The sequence below is a fragment of the Cylas formicarius genome, unplaced genomic scaffold, assembly GCF_029955315.1.
Source record: "Cylas formicarius isolate icCylForm1 unplaced genomic scaffold, icCylForm1.1 PGA_scaffold_7__23_contigs__length_41026272, whole genome shotgun sequence".
Taxonomy (NCBI): Eukaryota; Metazoa; Arthropoda; class Insecta; order Coleoptera; family Brentidae; genus Cylas; species Cylas formicarius.
In genome coordinates, this window is record NW_026844352.1 from 31,664,358 (window position 1) to 31,687,103 (window position 22,746).

The window sequence follows — 22,746 nt, forward strand, 5'->3', positions numbered from 1 at the left end:
AAATATCTAGCCCTTCAAGACTCTGTCGATAATTATGATACTTGGATGATAATTCCTTGTGATTTACGGAGGGATTTTATGTGGTGGCTAAAAAGTTTACAGAATCCTGAATGCCCTGTAAGGCAGCAATGTTACAAACTTGAGATTTTCTCAGATGGTACTCCTTTGGGTTGGGGAATTGTATGCCAAGGGAATTGTACCAGAGGACTTTGGAGTCCTAGGGAAGCTCAGTTTCATATTAATGCACTAGAATTAACTGCGGCCTCATTTGGTCTCTAATGCTTCGCCTCGTATTTGACTAACTGCGAGACACTTTTGAGGATTGATAACACAACTGCTATTTTGTATGTAAATAGAATAGGGGGAGTAAAATTTCCTGTTTTAAACGAAATTTCGAGGCGCCTTTGGGTTGGTGTGAAGAAAGGAGGTTATGGGTTAAAGCATCTTACGTTTGATCTTCCGATAATTTTGAAGCGGATAGGGAACCCACGAATTTGAATTTTGATGGTGAATGGTACCTTTCGGACAATGCTTTTGCTAAAATAATAAGCAAATTGGGATTCCCATAAATCGAACTGTTTGCTTCTCGCCTAAGTAAGAAATGCAGAAAGTTTGTTTCCTAGTTTCCAGATCCGGAGGCATCTAATGAAGACGCGTTTACTGTTTTTTGGAGCGACAGTTTCTTCTATGTTTTCCCCCCCGTTTTGCTTGTTGCCACTTGTTTTACGAAAAATCAAGGCTGATTGAGCTACATGGATCGCAGTAATCCCTTACGGGCACAGCCAGCATTGGTTTCCTATTTTTGATGGGAGGCGTTGTAGTTATTTATTGTTTCTAATTCCAGACAAATTACCTTCTTCTTTTGACAGGAGAGGTCACCCTTTGTGGAAATCCCTTACCCTGGCTGCAGGGATTTTGTCAGGCAAGCATTCCAGAGGATTTGCTGGATATTTTTCTATCATCTGTTCAGAGCGCGACCTTGAGGCATTTAATACCTGCATGCATTTAAACTTTGGTGGAGCTTCTACGAAAGGAGGGGAGTGGAGTGTTATTACTTCTCACCTAGGCTGTATTAGATTTCCTTACCATTCATTTTAGACAAGGCAAGTCCTATGGCTTATTGAGTTCTTTCAGTGCAGCACAGCATTATTTTTGGATCAGAATTATTTAACAATGCATATCTAACTAGGTTTTTTAAGGTGTTTATAATCTAAGACCAAGTAAACCAAGATATAACAGCACTTGGGGCCCTAGTTATGTCCCTGACTTTGTAAAAGGGTTACGTTCTAATGACTTGTCATTAAAACAATTAAATTAGTTTTCCTACTGAAGTTAACGATTGTACATAGAGTCCAAACGCTCTCTCTTATAGAATTGGTCAACATAAAATCATTTCCAGATGGATTAGAAATTAGAATAACGAATCAAATTAAGATTTCAGCTATAAATAAGACTCAACCTGTTTTTTAATTTTGCATAAATATGAAGATGTAAATCTTTGTGTGGTTTCAAATATTCTGTCTTATATTGAGAGGACCAGTGCTTTAAGAGGCAGTGAATCTCGTTTACTCATTACATTTAAAAAGCCTTGTAGGGCAGCAACTGTACCCAACAAAAGCAGATGAATAAAGATAACCTTAGAAGATAGTGGTGTCTACACTTCTATTTTTACTACTCACAGAACTCGACATGCCTCGACATCGTCTGCGTTTTGTAAAGGTGTTTCAATTGATATGATTGGAAAAACGGCAGATTGGTGAGAATGCTCTAAATGTTTTGCCCTTTTTTATAATAGACCTATTTGTACAGCAGGTGCAGGCTTTTTTGTTAATGCCCCATTTGGGAAATAGAATTTTTCAGAAGGTTTGTTTTCTCGGACAGCCATTTATTTTGTATTTGTACTCGAGGCTTTCATAAACTTCATAAGGTTTGGATTTCCTTATATAGCCGAATAAAATCGTTTTATAACAAATTTGCTGAGTTGCCTTTGAAAGTCTACGTATATTGATTTCATAGAAGAGGTGTAACACATAATTCGATGATCAAACGAACTTACCTGGTAAGTGAAGTTCGATCGTAATTATATGTTACACCTCTTCGTAGAAATCACCCATTCCCGCCCAATTTACTGTTCTGAACAGTACTAAAATGCCCTTTGGCAAATGTATTATAAACGGGCTTTAAAATAGAATGAGGTTAAGACCATCGATGGCGAATATACCGTCCGTGGTAAGTTATTCCACAGTTTTTTGGCTCTGCTTTAAAGCTGTGGTGCCACCTGGCGACTAGAAGGGGGACTACGTATATTGATTTCTACGAAGAGGTGTAACATATAATTACGATGGAACTTCACTTACCAGGTAAGTTCGTTTGATCATCGAAGAATTCCTTTAAAACTGACAGCCATAACTGCTGTGCGCTTTATGGTTAGATAACCAGCCAGAACGGAAAATACGTATAATTCGGTTGAAATTGCGTAAAAAAAATTGTAAAATAAAAAATGATAGCTAATATTTACATACTCTGTGTATCATGTGATGTCCTGGTGTGATTGAAATGAAAAGACACATTCCCAGTTTCGTTAAATCTCTTCTCAGTGTTATTAATGTTTGATTAAAATTCATTTAAAATTCCCTCGAGGTTTGTTATATGTTCGATTTTAAAAAGGCTTTTTATTAGTGTATAAGTCAAACCACACGAAAATCACAACGTCCCGGCGCGCAGTACGCAGGATCGTACTCGGATATTTGCAATACCTAATTAAATGAAAGCGAAAACGCGGTACTCACCTCTGTCGGTGGCGATCACCGGAAATTCGTACATGTTTCGAGTTTCATAGTCCAGAGGCGCACCGATGCATATCTCGCCAGAGGCGGAGCGCACTTTGAATTCCTTTAGTTTGGCGAAACCATCACCCAGGGTGTAGCTCACCACTGCGTTGACCCCACAATCCGGGTCAGTAGCGGAGACCTGCAAAAAAACACACACAAGTTTTTAGGATTTTAATTTACGACAATGGTGATTTTGGAAATTTCTAAGGCCGGGTAGATACGATGGGCAGAATGTGTAATTAACGGGTGATTTTTGATAGATGCAATTTTTTTGAGAAAAATATTTACTGCATATAACAACTCGTATGTGTGCAAGAAAAATCATAACCCCAAAAAGAGAGAAATGGTCATGTTTAACGTCTGAAGAACTGTATAATAGCATGTTATGCAACAAGCGTGGTAAACGGCATTTGAATCACTATTTGCCATGAGTGGTACGAGTGCTTAATAAACGAGTGGCTTAAAAGTTTGTCAAAGGTATTGAATACTTTTTTCACGACAATTTTGAAAAATAACACGACTACATTCAGTGACATGACCGTCAGAATTGACAGCCGTGGGTAATATTTCCGAAAACCTCCGATTGCTTCCAAAAACGCGTAGGAGACGAAACTGACGTAGTAAAACAACACTTTCTTCACGTTGGGTCGGTTTATATGTGGGTAGTTTATTAAACAGAAAAATCTTATATTAAATAGATTAACTTTTACGGTATCTAAAATCAATTTTTGGACAATTCTCTTACATTTAGGACCAATTTAGATTAAATTGAAATATACAGTTTTTTAAACAAAATTGCCATGGGTATTTTAAATAGCTAATAATATCTTTATCTACGGCAAGCACGAAATACTGTGATGCAAATCATACGACTACCTTACTTACAGAATAATTTTCTAATAAACCACTTAATAATTTTTGTAATTACTGAAATATTATTGATTACCTTGTTGACATTATCTATACAACAAGTTAAAAACCGGATCTGTAGAATTTTTTTTCATAGCAAGGTTCAATAGTTTCTTGAACATTTTTTACTTAGGGTTTTCCACTATCCCAAAGTTTTGAAAAGTGGAACCAAATGTTTTTTTTTATATAAGAGTACTTATCCAAATTATGTTTATATCTACACTTTCAGTCATCATCTTTATTTAAATTTTTCATGGAGGTTAAATCTACAAATTCTAAATTATTTTTTGTGTGAAAATAGCAGCTACTTCTTTATGCCAATTGTCTTGCAAGTTTGTAGCAGACACGTTACGATGTTTTTTCATCAAATTGCTGTTGTTATGATGCAAATACAGGCATTTAGGATTAAGTGAATATTTGAATGATTGCTATGGTAACCACGTTACAAATAAATTATAATATAACAATATTAAAATATTTTTTATTCTTTGTAAACAGTTAAGTAAACAAAAATTGACACACATTTAGAGAGAATGTAAACCACATGCCCACAAAACAAAAAAATAAGTGCACCCGCCTGTAAAACAATCTTCGATTTGTTTACATACACATCAAATTACACTTTGAAATTCAAAACTACTATATTATGCAACAAGTGCGGTAAACGGCATTTGACTCACGAGTTTATTTGACACCAGCGGAGCGAGTTTTTAATAAACGAGTGAGTTAAAAAGTTTACCCAACGTGTTGCATACTGTACTTTTTCTACGACCGCTAGTTTTCGCAGAACAACACGAATGCATTCACTGGAATGACTGTCAGAATTGACAAATGTCACAATTCAGGGCGTGGGAAATATCTCCTAAAACATCCGAAATGTCCGAAATGTCTCGGATCCGTGGGAAACGAAACTGAAGTGGTAAAGTGGCACTTTCCGCACGTTAGGTCTGTGTGTAATTAGCCATTTTACGAATGGAAGCAGAAAAATAATATTATGGGAAATGTTTAAAAAAATATTAGCAAGACATTTCGTTAACTCATTTATTTTAACTATGCTTTTGAATACATAAAAATATTAGTCTGTGTATGTGTATTGTCTCGGAACGCCAAGATATTTGCATGACGTTATATATTGAATACATATGGTATACGCCATGGTACTGAGGTTTTACAATACTTAATTTTTTGTTGCCCTATCGGTCTCGGTTAACAGCGGCAACGTTGCTCTCCGCCGTCCATACAATAAAGATCGTCCAGTGAAAACGTGCCGACCTAATGGTCTAACGTCGCGTGGCACCAAGAAATCGCGAAAACAAACAATAACGCGCGGTATATTGTATTCACCAAACATGTAAACCTCCTCCGGGCGACGCAATATTACCACCATCGCGACGGGACCCATGCTAATGCGGCAGGCATTTACATACAAAAACGGCCGGGACCAGCCAAAAGCGCATTCAAATTTTTGACGAGTTATCTCGAAATTAAAACGCCATCTCAGCCCCCACCAAACCGCGTTTCCATAAGTCACGAAGCCGTGCAACGCGGAAAAACTGGCAAAGCTCGGAAATGGGTCAGTCGAATAATAACTCTCGACAAAAATTTTTAAGGTTAAATTCGTGTTCTTGACGAGACAAGAAACGAACGCTCAATCACTTGAAACGATTGGCCGCAGCGGCGCGCGAGCGCGACGGTTTACCGACACGGCAGTTAAGTTTCGTACCAAAACTAACCAAAAGTTCACGATCTTAGAATAATAGAAAATTTTCGGTATCCTCAAAACACAAACTCATTCATCTTCCTGATAACAAGAGAAGGATTTACGAGGGAGACTATATTAAATAGATTCTTTAAAGCTACTGTTAAGTAAACTCAGGTATTGGCAGACATGAGACCGTGAGTAGTTAGTCATTAAGAAAAGCAGCCCAAAAACGAAGACCTATACACTGAAGTACTAATTTAGTTAAATTAAAGGCTTTGGTCACAGTACATAGGTTCCAAACTCTTGCCCTTACTAAAAATGGATACTATTAGAAAAGTTTTGGATAATATGGAACATAAAGTAACAGAAAATAAGCCTTTACTATATGTATCATTCTTCAAACAGAAACCTGTTCTTTGCGTGACTGATACTTTAATGAAAAGAACCGAAGATATTAAAAAATGATGTCTTGCTCTCGAGAATGCTGATACTGATAATTAATTAATAAATAAATTAATAAATAAATTACTAGATAATAAATGTTGTGTTTGATATGCGAAGAACAGATTTGAAAATAAAACAATTTTTCTTTTTGTTGTCTGTTTCGTATATAACTGAAGCAAGACAAATTTGCGGACCGGTTGCGTTAAACAACTGCATAATATTACATTAGTATATAGAATAAAAAACATATAAGTAAAGTTCCATTTTAATTAAATGAAACTCCTTTTCGTAGGGATCAGACCGGCCCTCCTCAAATTTTCATCTTACGGAAGATAAATTTCCTCTATGTTTTGTTTCTGGTATCAATAAGTTTCCCCAAATATGATGTGTGGTGAGATGTGATATCTTGATCTATATAAAAAAACGCCTTACATATTTGAGTTTGAACTTCACTTAAAAAATCGTATAACCTATTAATTATAACAAAAAAATCGTTAAATTTTCTTACACATATACACACTTCTTCTCTCTATCGTTCTCTCTTCCGCAATAACGAAGACCGATTTTAAATTTCAAAACATGGATGGTGTAGATTTTGGTATAGCATTTTTCTGAAACCCATCGGCGAGCCCAGTGCGGCGGCCATGGACTCGCGGCGAAACGGATTTATCAGCATGCACGCCCACATTCCTTTCTATTGAATTGTTTCGATTTTTATTAAAATATTCCGATTGATTAATAGTTCACGCGACGGATAATACGACGATTTATACGGGGCTGTCCCACGAATACGTTAAATGATTTTAAAATTATTAAATTTGGAATGCTCTTTCGCATAGCTCTCGGTATTTATTACGGAATGGGGATAAAAGCGTTCGTTCATACCGCTCTTGCCCCGGGGTTTTTGCGAGACACCGGGATACGCGGGTCCTGAGGACGCGCAAAGCGGTACCGTTAGATAAGTGGACATGGCGGTCAGCGGCTATCACTTGGAACCCACGCCTTAGCGCCATCTAGACGGTCAACAAACCCGTCGTAGTCGTTTTCCGTGTATACACGTGTGTATGATTGGTGACGGTCACACACACACACGCTTCCCGACCTGTTGCTCAGAGACGTTAGAAAAGTCAGCGGCGCACGCGCTTTCGCACGCACTTTTAACATGGACTGAGGAAGCAGCAAAAACGCTTGCATGGAGAGAGTAACTTAAAATCACAGTATTTTGTTTTATTCTATTTTGGTAACATTCATTCTATACGAACGCCAATCGCTATCTGTCTCTTTTTCGGCCATGCCTTTTCGATGTACAAAACGTGCGTTCTAACAAAAGGCATCGCGTATACGCGAAATCTAGGCCTCACGCCGCGGACTGGGTGAACATATACCGTAAGTTCGTCTTTTCCCGGAGCGGCTTTAAATATGCACCGGGAGAATTATTGTCGACGCCTCTCTATGTAACGATATATTCATTTAATAATAGATAAATTAAAAACAAAGGCCGTGCGTGACGGTGGGCGTTATAGGAAGCCCGAATAGGAACACACGGTAATGACGTAGCCGGGCGGAAAATTGTTACATATTTTCCGTAAAAAATAAACGCGCGCTCCGTTATCTATTACTACACGGGCGATAGTTATGTACGTAACTTAACTTGAAGAGCTATTTCGTGGAATGAGGGTGTCTTTTTGGCGCGAAATTCAAATTGAATTTCGATGCAGATCCACGTAAAGAGTGCGCTGTACCTGTCTCTATAATAATTTGATAGGTATGGTCTGTTCATAGATATAAGAAAGTGACTAACTGATACGAATTAAGGAAAGATACGGGCAAGCTGTAAGAATGAAATATGCCCGAACAGGTCCGTACTTTGCTTAGAATTTCATTATTTGGAGTTTTGTTATTTATGCATAATGCGCACACGATTCAACACATGCTGTATTACGCACGAAATAAGAATGATTACTAATAAACTTAAACTAAGTAGTATACCAAATCAAAGAATATTAAACTCAGGTAGGTATAAAATTATTTTACCTGAATTTAAATTCCGAAACTTTAGGTAATAATCTTGTTGCGTTGTATGTTAATGACCACCCTTGGATAATCCCATTCAAAAGCAATTGGTCACTTTGTCAAATAATTCTCCGTTATTTATGCCTCAAATTAGGTAGACTCAGTGGTGGTGGTGGTGATTATGGACAGTCATTCTTAGTACGCTATTTTTGGATTATAATTACAGTCATTTAAATAACATATGTAACCATTATAAGAATTATAGCAATAAAGATAATAGCACCTCCAAATTACTACCAAATAAATTCCGCGAGAGCTATGAACGAGTATAAAAACTAAATAAAATTTGGATATAGAAAGATCAGATTTTTTAGGCGGCATCGCCTTTAGGATAAAATTACCTCTCGGCCAACCAAACGTCCATTTCTCTATTATTTGCTAATTTAAAACATACATTTTTAAATTGATTTTTATATAATCCTTACAATTTCAATTACAATTTTGTGATTTATTTTAAACACTTTTACCGCAGTTCATTATCTTGCATATGATTTACGAAAAAACAATAAAAACTTTTGCGCTAAAATTAGTTAAAGCATCATCCCTAAATAACCTTGATGCCTTATCAGCCGCGACGTAAGCCGCAGGTGCCGCAGGGCTCGACCAAAAACACCATCCCTTCGCTGAATAGGCATTTACGATGTCGCTTCTCTTCTCCGGTCGAGTATATAAGCCGAAAGGTTCCAAACATTTTTTTAGCCGCCTCCGCCTCCCTCCTCCTTCAATAAGCAGATAGAATCGCGCAGACGATTCAATGCAAATTTTCTTAGTTTTTCGAAACGCAAATTGACATGACTGCGCGAGTGATGGCGAATCGCGGGAAATGAGAAACCATTCCTATCGCGATCGCCGCGGTGCAGCGGATGATTCTGGTATTAACAGCATAGTTCGAAACAAAATAAAAGAACAGTTACCACAGTAAACCTTTTAATTCATTTCATTTCAGCTGATATAAGTAAGCAACAAAATATTCTATATATTCTCTGCCATGTGTGGACTAAAAAATTAGTTTAAAATAAAATCCCAGTACTTCTCCTAAGCCTACGAACTTGGCGTTTTAAGCCATTTTGTGGCGATTTAATATTTTTTATAATTGCCATAAAAGATAATCTGGAAATATACCTTTTTTAACTTTGAAAAACCCGTTCCTCAAGAAAAAGAATTATCAGACGCCTTTATAAACCAAACCCAGCGTCGTAAATGATGTCCAGTGTGTTGCCTACCGTACTGTTGCATCTAACATTATGGTCGGTAAGTAAAAGACCGTCGCTGGTTCTCAGAAAATGGCGATTAAGTCATCGGATACCATTTCACACACTCGATCGTACAATTACCAGGAAACGGTTGAAAGAAATCAAACATGTCGTCCGCGGCAACTTTTTGCAGGACGGACGACAATTACGCGCGCTCCGCAATCGTAACCGTTTTCCACCATCCCGTGAAAATGACGAGAAATTCCCGACATTTTGGAAAACGTCCCCGCATTCGTAATTGTTATTTTGTGCCCGGCATTACTATTTTTTTATTCATACTTCGATAGCTTTCTTAGCATATACCCGATGTCAAAAAATCTAATCAAGATGGGAAAATCCGCTTTCCACTGAACACAATGTACCATTTGTAACATTAACTAAAATAGTTTAAAATTACAACAAACATATAACTCCTAACTGAATACTTTAGTGCTTGGGTAGTATAAAAACTGTATGCAACTGGTAGTGCAGCCGTCGGTTTAGCCTAATACTAAACAACTTAACAATTTTGTATTTATTTGTATTTTGAAGCAAACTATTGGCCGTACTTTATAATTCAAATGAAGATTAATTTGTTCACCTTTGAAAAGTTACATCCTCTATTTTGGTTGAAAAGATCGGTTAATGCAGGTCCGTATGTCGTAATATAAAATCTCCCTTTCTTCGTATTTTGTTTCGTATGTATTTCAGCTTGAAATGTTTCGAGCTCTGTATTGGATGTGATAAAAGGACAAGCCGCCGCGGACTTTATCTAGCGCGGAAATAATGTCGCTTTTTGGAGGCGCGACAACGACGTACGAGTTTCTTATTTATCTCGGAATACATTAAAAAGCCGACCCCCTAATTAAAACCACAGCGATATTAATTAAGCGACGACGTACGTACGACGAAAAAAAATCGGAATGCAACTAATTACCCGGGAGTGCTTTACATCATTCAGTAATCCAGCGGCTAGATCGTTTGTTGAATACAAATCGAACGGTTGGAAAATTGGTACCGGCAATGGAGCAGGTGCGGACTAGACCGTCGCGGACGTCATCAAATTATCAGATACAGCGTTCATCGCGGGAGTGCGAGCAAACATCCCGACGATATTTATAGCTTGGGCAAATATATACGGCTAGAAAATAAGACCCATTGTTTTGCCATCTTTTTTTTTTTTATTGGCGATTTTTGAGTGGGTCTTGAGATCCCAGCGACGGCCTTAGGTAAATTTGAAAGTTTGGTACTGTAGAGTGTGAACACTACAGAAGTTGTGGGGATAATTTATATTTTTTAGTTTTTCTTACTGTACTGGGTATTTCTTATACTGATAATTTATTAAGAGGCTTTAGTTTTTAGATACAGGGTGGTAAAATTCTCAGGACAACCATTTTTTATTATATTATTCTGATATATCTGCGAAATTTGATAAACGCATCAAGAAGCACTTTCAGGTGCACAGCACTTTTTATTTGCAAAAGTTGCTTCCGTTCGAGATTTGTATCACATATTTTTGAAGGAAAATTTTGTATATGATGAAATTAAAGTGCTACATTTCGAGGCATTAACTAATGAAAAAAAAAAAGATCATTTGAATAATATTAACCATATTATTATAAAATTATCCAGCGATGCTTAGATAATACAAAAAAGCTTTTTCGCTGAAAACATTACTACCGTATCTTAAAAGTTAAGGCATCTAGGATATATAATAAAAGGATTATTAGTTTATATGCAGTGTTTCAGATTCAACCTCGAACATTAACATCTTATCAACGGTAAAAGATACAGGTTAGCTCCAATTAGGAGAAAGGTGCTCAACGATGGGATCATATTCCGTTAAAAAACTTTTCTGTGACAAAAAATAAAATCTTCGTTTTGGGTAGTTTACAGAGATTCTCATTTGCACTTTTTGGATAACCGCTTATACTTTCTATTTTTAGAATTGTTTTGGATCATGATATTTCGATTTTCGCAGGATTCTCATTTCAGTTTCATCAAAAATTTGATTTTTGAACTGGATCGGTCGCATCGTGATTTTTTCGGCGAGTACATTCCTGACTGTTTCGTTTTTGGAAAATTTCTCTTTGTCTCGAAACACAATCGTGCTTCTAATAATCTCCGTAAACGCGAAATCAAACAACTACCAATGAGATAAAAAGCCAATAGCCGTTGCGCTCCCGCGCAAAATATGCGCCTGACGTCGACATGAAGATATTCTTAGGTTTCGTGCGCAACGAGTATTTTTTCCAATATTTCGCTACCATCGCAGGTACGTCGCTTCGGGTGATTCGAGGCCGTAAGGGGATGTGGAGGATGTGTTTTAGGTGCCTTTTCGGTAATAAGTTCCGGTATCAATCTGGGATGGACGTCTCCGTTTCTGCCAAAACTCCAGGCGAACTCGTCGACCATCCCGACTACGACGGACCAAGGCTCATGGTGCGCGATCGCCCCATTGCTCGGCGCCCCTCCCGGGGCCGTCCTGGCCGCCATCGTGGTCGATAAAATCGGTAGGAAGATGACCACGCTGCTGATGGCGCCTCTGGTATCCGCCTGTTTCGTCGGCATCGCGTTCTCCTCTTCCATCTGGGAAATAACCATCCTCAGGTTCGTTATCGGTTCGGCAGAGGGCGCCCTCTACACGGTACTGCCGATGTACGTCGGCGAAATATCCGATCCCAAGATAAGGGGTTTCCTAACGGCGACCATCGCGATCGCCGCCATCACCGGCACCCTCTTCATAAACGTCTTGGGCTCCTTCACGGATATCTTCGTCTCTAGTCTTGTCTGCGCCCTGATCCCGATCATCCACGCCGCCGCTTTCGTCCTGGTACCCGAATCGCCGTACTACCATATCAAACAGGGAAACTACGACGCGGCAAAGAGGAGCCTGCAGGCACTCAGAGGTAGGAACGACGTCGACGACGAAATGGAAGCACTGTCCAAGGCGGTGGTCAGACAGGAACGCTGCAAGACCGGTTTCCTAGACCTGTTCACCGTGTCGAGCAACAGAAAAGCGTGTTTCATTTTCGTCATCGTGTGCTGGACGAACAAGTTTAGTGGCAAGAACCCGTGCATGTTTTACACGGAGACCATCTTCAAGGAGGCGGGCAGTACGATCGACGCTACACTATCCGTGATCGTTTACTGCGGTGTCGAGCTTCTAGCCGTCACTGTGACGACGTTCTTCGTCGTTGACAGGTTCGGTAAAAGGCTGTTCCTGATAGTTTCGACTGCTGGCTGTGCGGTCTCCGTCCTAGCACTATCGGTCTACTTTTTCCTCAAAGATTACGCCCAAGCCTTTGACACAGACTTTTTGTTCTGGGTGCCCATCACAGCGTTGGTTTCGTACAACGTCATGTTCAGCATGGGACTATCGTTCGGCATGGTAACGGTGCTGAGCGAACTGTTCCCGACTAGCGTCAAGGCGAAAGCGCTTTGCATAGCTGATACCTTCTCGGTGCTGACCGGAGCAATAGTGTCCAAGTTTTTCCAGATTTCTGTCGACGAGACCGGCACTATGGCCGTCCCGTTTTTCTGCTTCGGTTTGTGCAGTATCGCGGGTTTGGTGTTTATCGTCAGGTACATGCCGGAGACGAAGGGCAAGACGCTGGAAGAGATCCAGCAGCTGCTAATCGGACAGGAACAATACTCGTCCGATCTACGGACCAGGCAGCGGGCGATCGTTAACGATTCGTTCATATGACCCGTTGGTCATGTTATTGCTACCACATTTTTACATCCGCAGTGCAGAAAATCGCTGCATGTCGATGCAGTCGCAATGTTAACTTTCGTTTCGTTTTAATCGCCAGAAAATAACCGATAATAAGCACCATCTGAAAACGTCGCGAAAACTATTAATTGAAAAACACTGTTCAATGTAAATTTGTAGGTCAAATCAGCGATATTCATCTGGTAGTTAATAACACGAACGTTTTTCTATACGATATTTAGAATGGTGGCCGGTTCAAGAAAAATTTGAAAAAAAAAAGTTTCAGGACACTGATAACGATTTCGGTGTATGTACGCACCGATAAACTGTGATGCTTCTGTGTTGACTGCTAACAAACTCGAAGATCAAGCGAAAAACAAACAAAAGGATTTACATGTGCTGATAAATCATAAGCTTATTTCCCTAATTATCAATGATTAGGCAAGATAAGTTTTTTTATTAAACAAAAATAGTGTTTAATAAACATATTTCAATCTTGTTTGTTTCGCATTATTTTGTGTATCTGCTGGGATAATAGCTAGGGTTAATAGAAAATTAAAAAATAATGTTAGTTTTATTAATAAATACAATAATAAGTATGTGTACCTCTTCAAAAACTTTGTAAAAGAAATAGCAAAAAATTCTTTTTTAGTGCTGACAAAATTTTAATGTCTCGCACAGTAGTGCCGCCATTTATTTTGAACATTAACTGAGTGACACGTGACGTGACCATCACAACTGACAAATGTCAAAATTTGTAGCTAAAATTTACCAAAAACATCAGAACACTCCCAAACCAGTGTGAGTAGAAATAGTATATTATGGAACAAGTGCGGTAAACGGCATTTGACTCACGAGCGAAGCGGGGCGAGTGTTTAATAAACGAATGACCTAAAAAGTTTATTTTCGCAAAACAACAGAAATACGTTCACTAATATGACAGTCAGAATTGATAAACGTCAAAATTCAAAGAGTGGGAATTATCTCCGAAAATATCCGATTGCTCCCAAACCCGTGCGGTAGAATCCCGGAAATGTCCGAAGTGGCTCGGATTCGTGGGAAACGAAACTGACGTGGTAAAGTGACGCTTCCCGCACGCTAGATCCGAGTGTAATTAGATATTTTACAGACGGGAGTAGAAAAAAGTTTTATTCGCATTGTTTCAACTACTTTATATGTAGTTATGTATATGTGTTAGTAGTATGTTGTTGTTTTAAATATATGTATTTAAAACAACATTATATGTTACACCTCTTCTATGAAATCAATATACGTAGTCCCCCTTCTAGTCGCTAGGTGGCACCACAGCTTTAAAGCAGAGCCAAAAAACTGTGGAATAACTTACCATGGACGGTATATTCGCCATCTATGGTCTTAACCTCATTCCTCTTTTTGTGCTTTGGTGGCACATGTTCATTTTTATTCGGCGTCGGTGTTTTCAGCTTTTTTCAGCGTTTTTGGAAGTTAAATGGAGAAGTACAAGTGAGATTTACGTTATTCCTTATCGGATGAAGAAAGAACCTACCTACGACGAAAGATTAAATCTTTCCATCCGCGATTACATAATCGCTAGTGGCGTGGTTCCCATCAACGAGATTTTCTTACAATTGGGAGAAGATTTCTTCATCGTCCGGGTTCCGATCGGAATCCCCAGAACTCGAAAGACCCCCCATCTTTCCCACTTATACGACAGCAGTCGTATGTAAGTGTTTCACAATTGGAAGCAATCCTTTTGTGAGGGGGTCGGCCATACATATGGTTTTATATTTTTTCGACATCGAAAAAATAGAGTTTTCTGGCTCGTCCGGCTATGGATGAGGCGCCCGGGATACTGGGACATAATGAACAATTTTTTATGGCTGTTGGAATGCATTTACTCCATCGTAAGTATATTTTTTAGGCCATTCAATTAATTCTGATATTGTTGAGCCCCTTGAGACGGATTTAAAGCAAAATAGCCTTTAAGCTATGGGGTCGATAGTCCCAACACAAAGTTGGATGTGTCATGACATTTTGGCAAGTCAGATTAATACCTTTTTTGAAATCCGGTGTGTCCGAAGATTGTCTCAGTGACCTTTTGCGTTGATATCCTGTGCCGAAGAATTGCCCGCTCAATAACTCTCCTAAATTGAATGTGCAGATGAAATCTGCCATCAACAAAGGTGGAAAGAAAAGGGATGAGAGACTGACTGCAACAAGGGGTGCTTTGATGGTGTTTGGTAGGGCGCTCTTGACCTTGCTTTTGAAACCGGTTAAGGATGAGTAGTACTTACTTCTCATCAAAATGCTGAGTAATGCAATATTGGTTTTAAGCAAAATACACCATTTAGGTTCAGTATATGGAAGTTCAGCCGCGTTAAGCCTTTCGCTGGTCTCAAATGAAATGCAGCCTTGTATGAAGGAAGTGCTCGTTGATGCTTGTTTGCACTCTTGTTTATGTGGAGAAGATTTGGCTGATAGGCTCAAATCAATCAGATTAGCTGCAGATTAGTGGCCGAGTTAAAGTCAGGTGCATCCGGAACAAGGCTTTTATAGCATACAAATTTAAACTCGACCGTCCCACTTCGTTCCCGGAAGTTGCAAGGCTGAAGTGGGTGAAAGTCATTGTACCCTCAAAAGAGGGAATACAGGAAGGTTCGAGAGGAAAGGGGGTGGAGTTGTGTCCCCAGGAAAAAATAGTAAGTACTTTTGTTGAAAGATTACACGAGTTTCGGGACATTTGGAACTCTAGAACTCAAGATGCACAGATTCTACCTTGGTTAGATGGATATAAAATTCCATTTGCGAGGCCAGTTATACAGGACTTGATTACGACAGATCCTGTTTGGTCCCAACAAGAAAAAGATTCAATTTGTAATGTGGTCAAACACCTGTTAGAGATAGGTGCAATTGCAGTTTGCGAACCTTGTAAGAATCAATTTATTTTACAGATCTTTTTGGTTTCAAAATTGGATGGTTCGGTTTGATTAGTTTTAAATTTAAAGAAACTGAATGCTTTTATTGACACTTGTCATTTGAAACTGGAAGACAGAAAATTAGTAGAAACACTCTTCACAAGGAAGTCCTTTATGACCACTCTGGACTTGAAAGAAGCTTACTTTCTAGTCCCAATAATTGAAAATCAAAAGAATTTTTTAAGATTTTATTTTGATGCTCTCTGTTATCAGTTTAACGTGTTACCCTTTGGTTTATGCACCGCCCCGTGGGCCTTTACAGAATTAATGAAATTTGTGGTTTCTTATCTCCCTGCCAAGGCTTTTCCCTCAATAGTTTATTTAGATAACTTTACTATTTGGTGATAGTTAGCTATCCTTAAAAAATGTTCAAGTAACTTGCAACACACTGATTAGGTTGGGTTATGTTATTAATTATAAGAATGTTTTACATCCTTCGAAATCCCGTAAATTTTTAGGTTTTGTTTTTTTTGGATCCCACCACTTGTTTTTTCTGATGAGTAAGTAAGTTTTGCAATTTGAACCGTTGCGAAATAAGAGTCTTTGCCGAGCTTTGTGCTGTGCTAGTTTTCAGTTTGCCCAGCAGTTTGTTACAGTTGGGTATATACTAAGAATTTTTGAGAGAATCAAATATCTAGCCCTTCAAGACTCTGTTGATAATTATGTTATTTGGATGATAATTCCTTGTAATTTACGGAGGGATTTTATGTGGTGGCTAAAAAGTTTACAGAATCTTGAATGCCCTGTAAGGCAGCAATGTTAAAAACTTGAGATTTTCTCAGATGGTACTCCTTTGGGTTGGGGAATTGTGCCAGAGGACTTTGGAGTCCTAGGGAAGCTCAGTTTCATATTAATGCACTAGAATTAACTGCGGCCTCATTTGGTCTCTAATGCTTCGCCTCGTATTTGACTAACTGCGAGACACTTTTGAGGATTGATAACACAACTGCTATTTTGTATGTAAATAGAATAGGGTGAGTAATATTTCCTGTTTTAAACGAAATTTCGAGGCGCCTTGGGGTTGGTGTGAAGAAAGGAGGTTATGGGTTAAAGCGTCTTACATTCGATCTTCCGATAATTTTGAAGCGCATAAGGAACCCACGAATTTGAATTTTGATGGTGAATGGTACCTTTCGGACAATGCTTTTGCTAAAATAACAATCAAATTTGGATTCCCATAAATCGAACTGTTTGCTTCTCGCCTAAGTAAGAAATGCGGAAAGTTTATTTCCTAATTTCCAGATCCGGAGGCATCTAATGAAGACGCGTTTACTGTTTTTTGGAGCGACAGTTTCTTCTATGTTTTCCCCCCGTTTTGCTTGTTGCCACTTGTTTTACGAAAAATCAAGGCTGATTGAGCTACAGGGATCGCAGTAATCCCTTACGGGCACAGCCAGCATTGGTTTCCTTTTTTTTTTTTTCATGGGAGGCGTTGTAGTTTTTTATTGTTTCTAATTCCAGACAAATTACCTTCTTCTTTTGCCAGGAGAGGTCACCCTTTGTGGAAATCCCTTACCCTGGCTGCAGGGATTTTGTCAGGCAAGCATTCCAGAAGATTTGCTGGATATTTTTCTATCATCTGTTCAGAGGGCTACCTTGAGGCATTTAATACCTGCATGCATTTAAACTTTGGTGGAGCTTCTACGAAAGGAGGGGAGTGGAGTGTTATTACTTCTCACCTAGGCTGTATTAGATTTCCTTACTATTCATTTTAGACAAGGCAAGTCCTATGGCTCATTGAGTTCTTTCAGTGCAGCACAGCCTTATTTTTGGATCAGATTTATTTAACAATGCAAATCTAACTAGGTTTTTTAAGGTGTTGATAATCTAAGGCCAAGTAAACCAAGATATAACAGCACTTGGGGCCCTAGTTATGTCCCTGACTTTGTAAAAGGGTTACGTTCTAATGACTTGTCATTAAAGCAATTAACTGTCATTAAAACAATTAAATTAGTTTTTCCTACTGAAGTTAACGATTGTACATAGAGTCCAAACGCTCTCTCTTATAGAATTGGTCAACATAAAATCATTTCCAGATGGATTAGAAATTAGAATAACGAATCAAATTAAGATTTCAGCTATAAATAAGACTCGACCTGTTTTTTAATTTTGCATAAATATGAAGATGTAAATCTTTGTGTGGTTTCAAATATATTATTGAGAGGGCCAGTGCTTTAAGAGGCAGTGAATCTCGTTTACTCATTACATTTAAAAAGCCTTGTAGGGCAGCAACTATACCCAACAAAAGTAGATGAATAAAGATAACTTTAGAAGATAGTGTTGTCTACACTTTTATTTTTACTGTTCACAGAACTCGACATGCCTCAACATCGTCTGCGTTTTGTAAAGGTGTTTCAATTGATATGATTGGAAAAACGGCAGATTGGTGAGAATGCTCTAAATGTTTTCCCCTTTTTTATAATATATTTGTACAGCAAGTGCAGTCCTTTTTGTTAATGCCACATTTGGGACATAGAATTTTTCAGAAGGTTTGTTTTCTCGGATAGCCATTTATTTTGTATTTGTACTCGAGGCTTTCATAAACTTCCTGGATTTCCTTATATAGCCGAATAAAATCGTTTTATAACAAATTTGCTGAGTTGCCTTTGAAAGTCTACGTATATTGATTTCATAGAAGAGGTGTAACATATAATTCAATGATCAAACGAACTTACCTGGTAAGTGAAGTTCGATCGTAATTATATGTTACACCTCTTCGTAGAAATCACCCATTCCCGCCCAATTTACTGTTCTGAACAGTACTAAAATGCCCTTTGGCAAATTTATTATAAACGGGCTTTAAAATAGAATGAGGTTAAGACCATAGATGGCGAATATACCGTCCATGGTAAGTTATTCCACAGTTTTTTGGCTCTGCTTTAAAGCTGTGGTGCCACCTAGCGACTAGAAGGGGGACTACGTATATTGATTTCTACGAAGAGGTGTAACATATAATTACGATCGAACTTCACTTACCAGGTAAGTTCGTTTGATCATTGAAGTATTTACCTCTATAGTTAAAAGTTTCGCCACATGTCGAATTTTTAAATGAAGAAACTGCTTATTATTTGTACAATAATGTATGTATAATGTATAATAATCAACCTTTTGGAAATATATTGTAAATTTTCAACTTTTAGATATTTTTTGATGTGCCGCAACATCGTTCCGGAATCAAAACGGGTTTTTATCGGCGTATATAAGTAGCGACGCGTTGCAGGCTTTAATTCGTATCTCTGTGGAGTAGGTCGGGTTGTCGCTAGAGGTGGTCTCCGCGGATTGATTTATTATCAAATAGTGTATGAAATTATTCCGTAATTAAATAGAAGTATATTTTGCCATCGTGCCGGACAGTTTTTGCCGGAACGCGCGATGCTTGATGTCTAGTTAATGTGACATAATGTAAGCATTTGCTACGTGCAGGGACGTAACGGCTGCGTCAAACTTTTGACGCAAATTTTCTCAATGGTCTAATTATAAATACTTTTTTACGAGAAACAGCATATTTTCGGTAAAAGTTTCAAAAGTAAAGTTGATATAGAATAGAACAAAACAATATAACAAGATATTAGAATATTATTTAATGGAGTATTTGTTTGTACATAGTTTATTATGCAACAAGTGCGGTAAACGGCATTTAACTCACGAGTTTATTTGACGCGACCGGAGCGAGTGTTTAATAAACGAAATGTCCGAAGTGGCTCGGTTCCGTGGCAAACGAAACTGACCTGGTGACGCTTCCCGCACGCTAGATCGGTGTGTACTTAGGTATTTTACAGACGGGAGTAGATAAAGGTCTTTTACACGTTGCATTGTAGGAATTGATATACACAAATACAAGTCTATAAAACATCGCAATTAATAAAACATGAATAAATAGAAAGGTAGTTACAAGAGATAAATGATTTAATAAATAAAAATTAACTTAAAAGTTGACTAAATGAGACTAAGGCAAGCTAAAACTTTTTTAATATTTTAAAAAAGCATTTATGACAAGGAGAGGCTTTATTTGACTTTCAAAAAATTTTAAAGTGTGGTCTTGGGTTCTCGCGTTAAGTTCACTATACAGACAATTAAATAAAGAGTTCAGTTATACCTGCTTTGTCCATATCAGATTTATAACTAATGATGGATAATCAAATTTGGAGAAATTCAACATTTACATAGAAAACGAAGAATTCTTCCAATATACAAGAATGTCCACTTGTCCTCTGCTGCTGGTAGGGGTATAATGGCAATTTGGTGTTTAACAAAGTTGGCCTCGTCTAATCTAAGTTATTAAAACTTGCCTGTCCAGCACAAAATGTTACTAAAACGCTAGCTAAATTTAATTTTTTAGTTTCACTCTGGGCAGAATCGTTTGGTCTCTAATGACAGAAAAAAACAGATCCAGCGGCGTACAAACCAATTTAAATACTATTTGCTTATGTCTAACACGTATATATCGAAGAACGTTCAATGTTCAATTTTTGAGACAAATTCTTGTTGAATTAAGGGGCTACTTATCTAAACAAAGATAAAAAAATGCCCATTTTGAGGAAACTTTATTTTGGAACCAATTTTAAAGACACAGTTTTACCTGATTCTAAGACAATATGCTTAACTAAAATTAAAAACTTAAATAAAAAAGGTTAATGTACCATTAGAAAATTACCGAATTTCAACTTGATTAAAAAATGGACAATTTTAAAAATGCAAACTTTTGAGTCGCAGCGTACACACACAAAGGTGAAGGTAATAATAATTAAAAACACCCGCGACGGCTCAGCACGGGGCGGCGGCGGACGCCGAACACTTTAAATAAACGCAGCGGCGCGCATAAACGCCCCTGGGTCGGAGATCGGGTAATAACGTTAATAAACGGCCTATCATTACCGGGACCCAACGGTCGATCACAGTTTTAGATCCCGGCAAACTCTCCCTCCCTCTCTCTCTCTCTTTCGCTTCGAACATCTTTTCTTCTCTTCGCGACCCCTCTTCTTTTTTTACCAAGCGCGAGCACGAGATATATTTATCTCTACAATATCGCAATATCGTCGAAAGAGCAGGGGGGTGTGGTCTTACGGTAGCGACCCTGGGGGCCGTTCGCATGCAAATGCTTCTTTACGCAACGCGGAAGACCTTCTGTTCAGCGCTGTTGCGCACAGTGAAGCCAATCAATAATTCGTTGGCCAAAACCTAAAATAATCAACCAACACAGATTTCAAGACTTTTTCGTATTTCAATTCAATCTTTAAAATTACCCATCACCCACACATACAGTGTGTGTTTTTTGGTGATGTATAAGTGTCCAATCTTTCGTAGGTTTGTCACAAACCGGTTATAAGACAATAAATTAAATATCCAATTTTTGACCAACATTTCGCTTAAACTTTAACAAAACCTATAAGCAAAAAATGTGGTTGGTTTTGATTTAAAATTGAAAATTAAGAAGTTAAAAATAAAAACAAAGGCCAGAGACCAAAAATCAAAAATCGCGGTAACAAAAGTAAATAGAACAGAAAAAATTATAGTTGACATGTAACGTGCATATATAGCGACATATTGTTTTATGTTTTGCTGTTTTGGAAGAAACGACGATTGATCTTATAGAGTTTACAAAATACGTCCAGCAAATATGCACTTTACGTCATGTCAACTCTTGATTGACGGAAGTAATTTATTTCTATGTTTTCGTATTGTTGTTGATGAAGTTTAAACGTGTTAAGCGAAACGTTGGCCAAAATTTAAAGTTTAATTTATTCTCCTACCAACAACAACCACTACCATCCAAATAGCAGCCATGGGACGCAATCGACATTAAATTTCTCAAGTATGTTAAGGTAAAAAAAAGATCAATAAATTTGAGGTCGTTTTTTCGTCGATCCGTCAAAATATTATTTTTGCATAATAGAGTATACAAGTATTTTCAAATTTTCGTGATATTTTTGTAAGACCTTGTATTATATTTTTAGTGAGAAAAAAGAACTCCTCTCGGACGTTGCAAAGTTCGTGTTATTATAAGGCCCAAGAGCAACAGTTTTAGAAATATTTTGGTTCGGAGCAAATATGCACCCTGTATTTCAAAAACAAAGCAATTGAACCACACGTTCATAGTAACTTTTTATCTTATAGAAATTGCACTGGGTAGTTATTAAATATCACCCTGTATAATGGGATCTCGGATGCTAAGAAAGAAAGAAAAATAGATAAAAGAATAGCGCCTTCTAGTTAAGTTGACAAGAGGAAAAATGCTTGCCCTGCTTGCTTTGTCACCGTTTTTGAGCAAAATGGAAAATAAAAAAATATTTTAAATAATGCTATGCAAATACTAACTCGACTTCAAATTGAGTTTTAAACCCAAAAAAAAAGTATTCTTTTTTAGAATATTTCATATATATTCATATATATACATTGAATACATTGGGTTACGTGAGGCTTAAACCTGAAAGTTAAATCGATTTAGATTTAGATTTGTTTTATAATAATTAAAATACTGAGATCTTCGTTTAAATTATTTTGAGCTAAATCGGCTTCATTCGTGTTAAAAGAATTATACAGTGTGTTCGCATATAGATGAATCTGGCAGTAATTTTTAGAATTGTTTATATAATACGTATGTATAAATACAAAATAAAAGCTGTCCCAGAATTGAACCTTGAAGCACCCCTGTCCGTCCCACAAACTGAAGTCGATCGTTGAGATGGCTACTCATGAGTGAAAAATCCAATATAGCGAAAATTGACAGACGTAGCTCATAATATACTCTATCAAAAGGTTTACTGAAGTCAATAAGAACCAGAATTGATGCGTTAGCCTTGCCAATCGCACGCACCGTTTCAACAGTTATATGCAAAAGAGCAGTTCTACAGCTTCGTGAATCCTGAATGGAATTGAGGCAAAATGT

General features: G+C 37.8%; 2 protein-coding genes and 1 long non-coding RNA gene across 3 annotated transcripts in view; 2 read left to right on the top strand and 1 right to left on the bottom strand.

Moving 5' to 3' along the window:
- LOC132705716 (protein dachsous) overlaps positions 1–22,746 on the bottom strand; it is a 234,491-nt gene that overhangs the window by 45,197 nt on the left and 166,548 nt on the right. The window contains exon 3 of the mRNA XM_060676521.1: positions 2,790–2,970. Within this exon, the coding sequence (XP_060532504.1) occupies positions 2,790–2,970 (181 nt within the window). The remainder of the gene's footprint in view (positions 1–2,789; positions 2,971–22,746) is intronic.
- Positions 11,335–13,427, top strand: LOC132704833 (facilitated trehalose transporter Tret1-like). Its single transcript, XM_060675107.1, has 2 exons — positions 11,335–11,466; positions 11,522–13,427. Exons 1-2 carry the CDS (start codon positions 11,403–11,405, stop codon positions 12,898–12,900), a joined length of 1,443 nt encoding a protein of 480 aa, XP_060531090.1. The 5' UTR covers positions 11,335–11,402; the 3' UTR covers positions 12,901–13,427.
- Positions 14,155–17,580, top strand: LOC132705333 (uncharacterized). The gene is made up of 3 exons (XR_009619380.1): positions 14,155–15,584; positions 17,103–17,262; positions 17,322–17,580. It is a non-coding gene; the product is annotated as an uncharacterized LOC132705333 (long non-coding RNA).

Coding starts and splice junctions, on each gene's coding strand:
- LOC132704833 (XM_060675107.1), top strand. CDS start 11,403: ATGAAGATATTCTTAGGTTTCGTGCGCAACGAGTATTTTTTCCAATAT. Junction 11,467..11,521: donor ATATTTCGCTACCATCGCAG/GTACGTCGCTTC, acceptor GATGTGTTTTAG/GTGCCTTTTCGGTAATAAGT.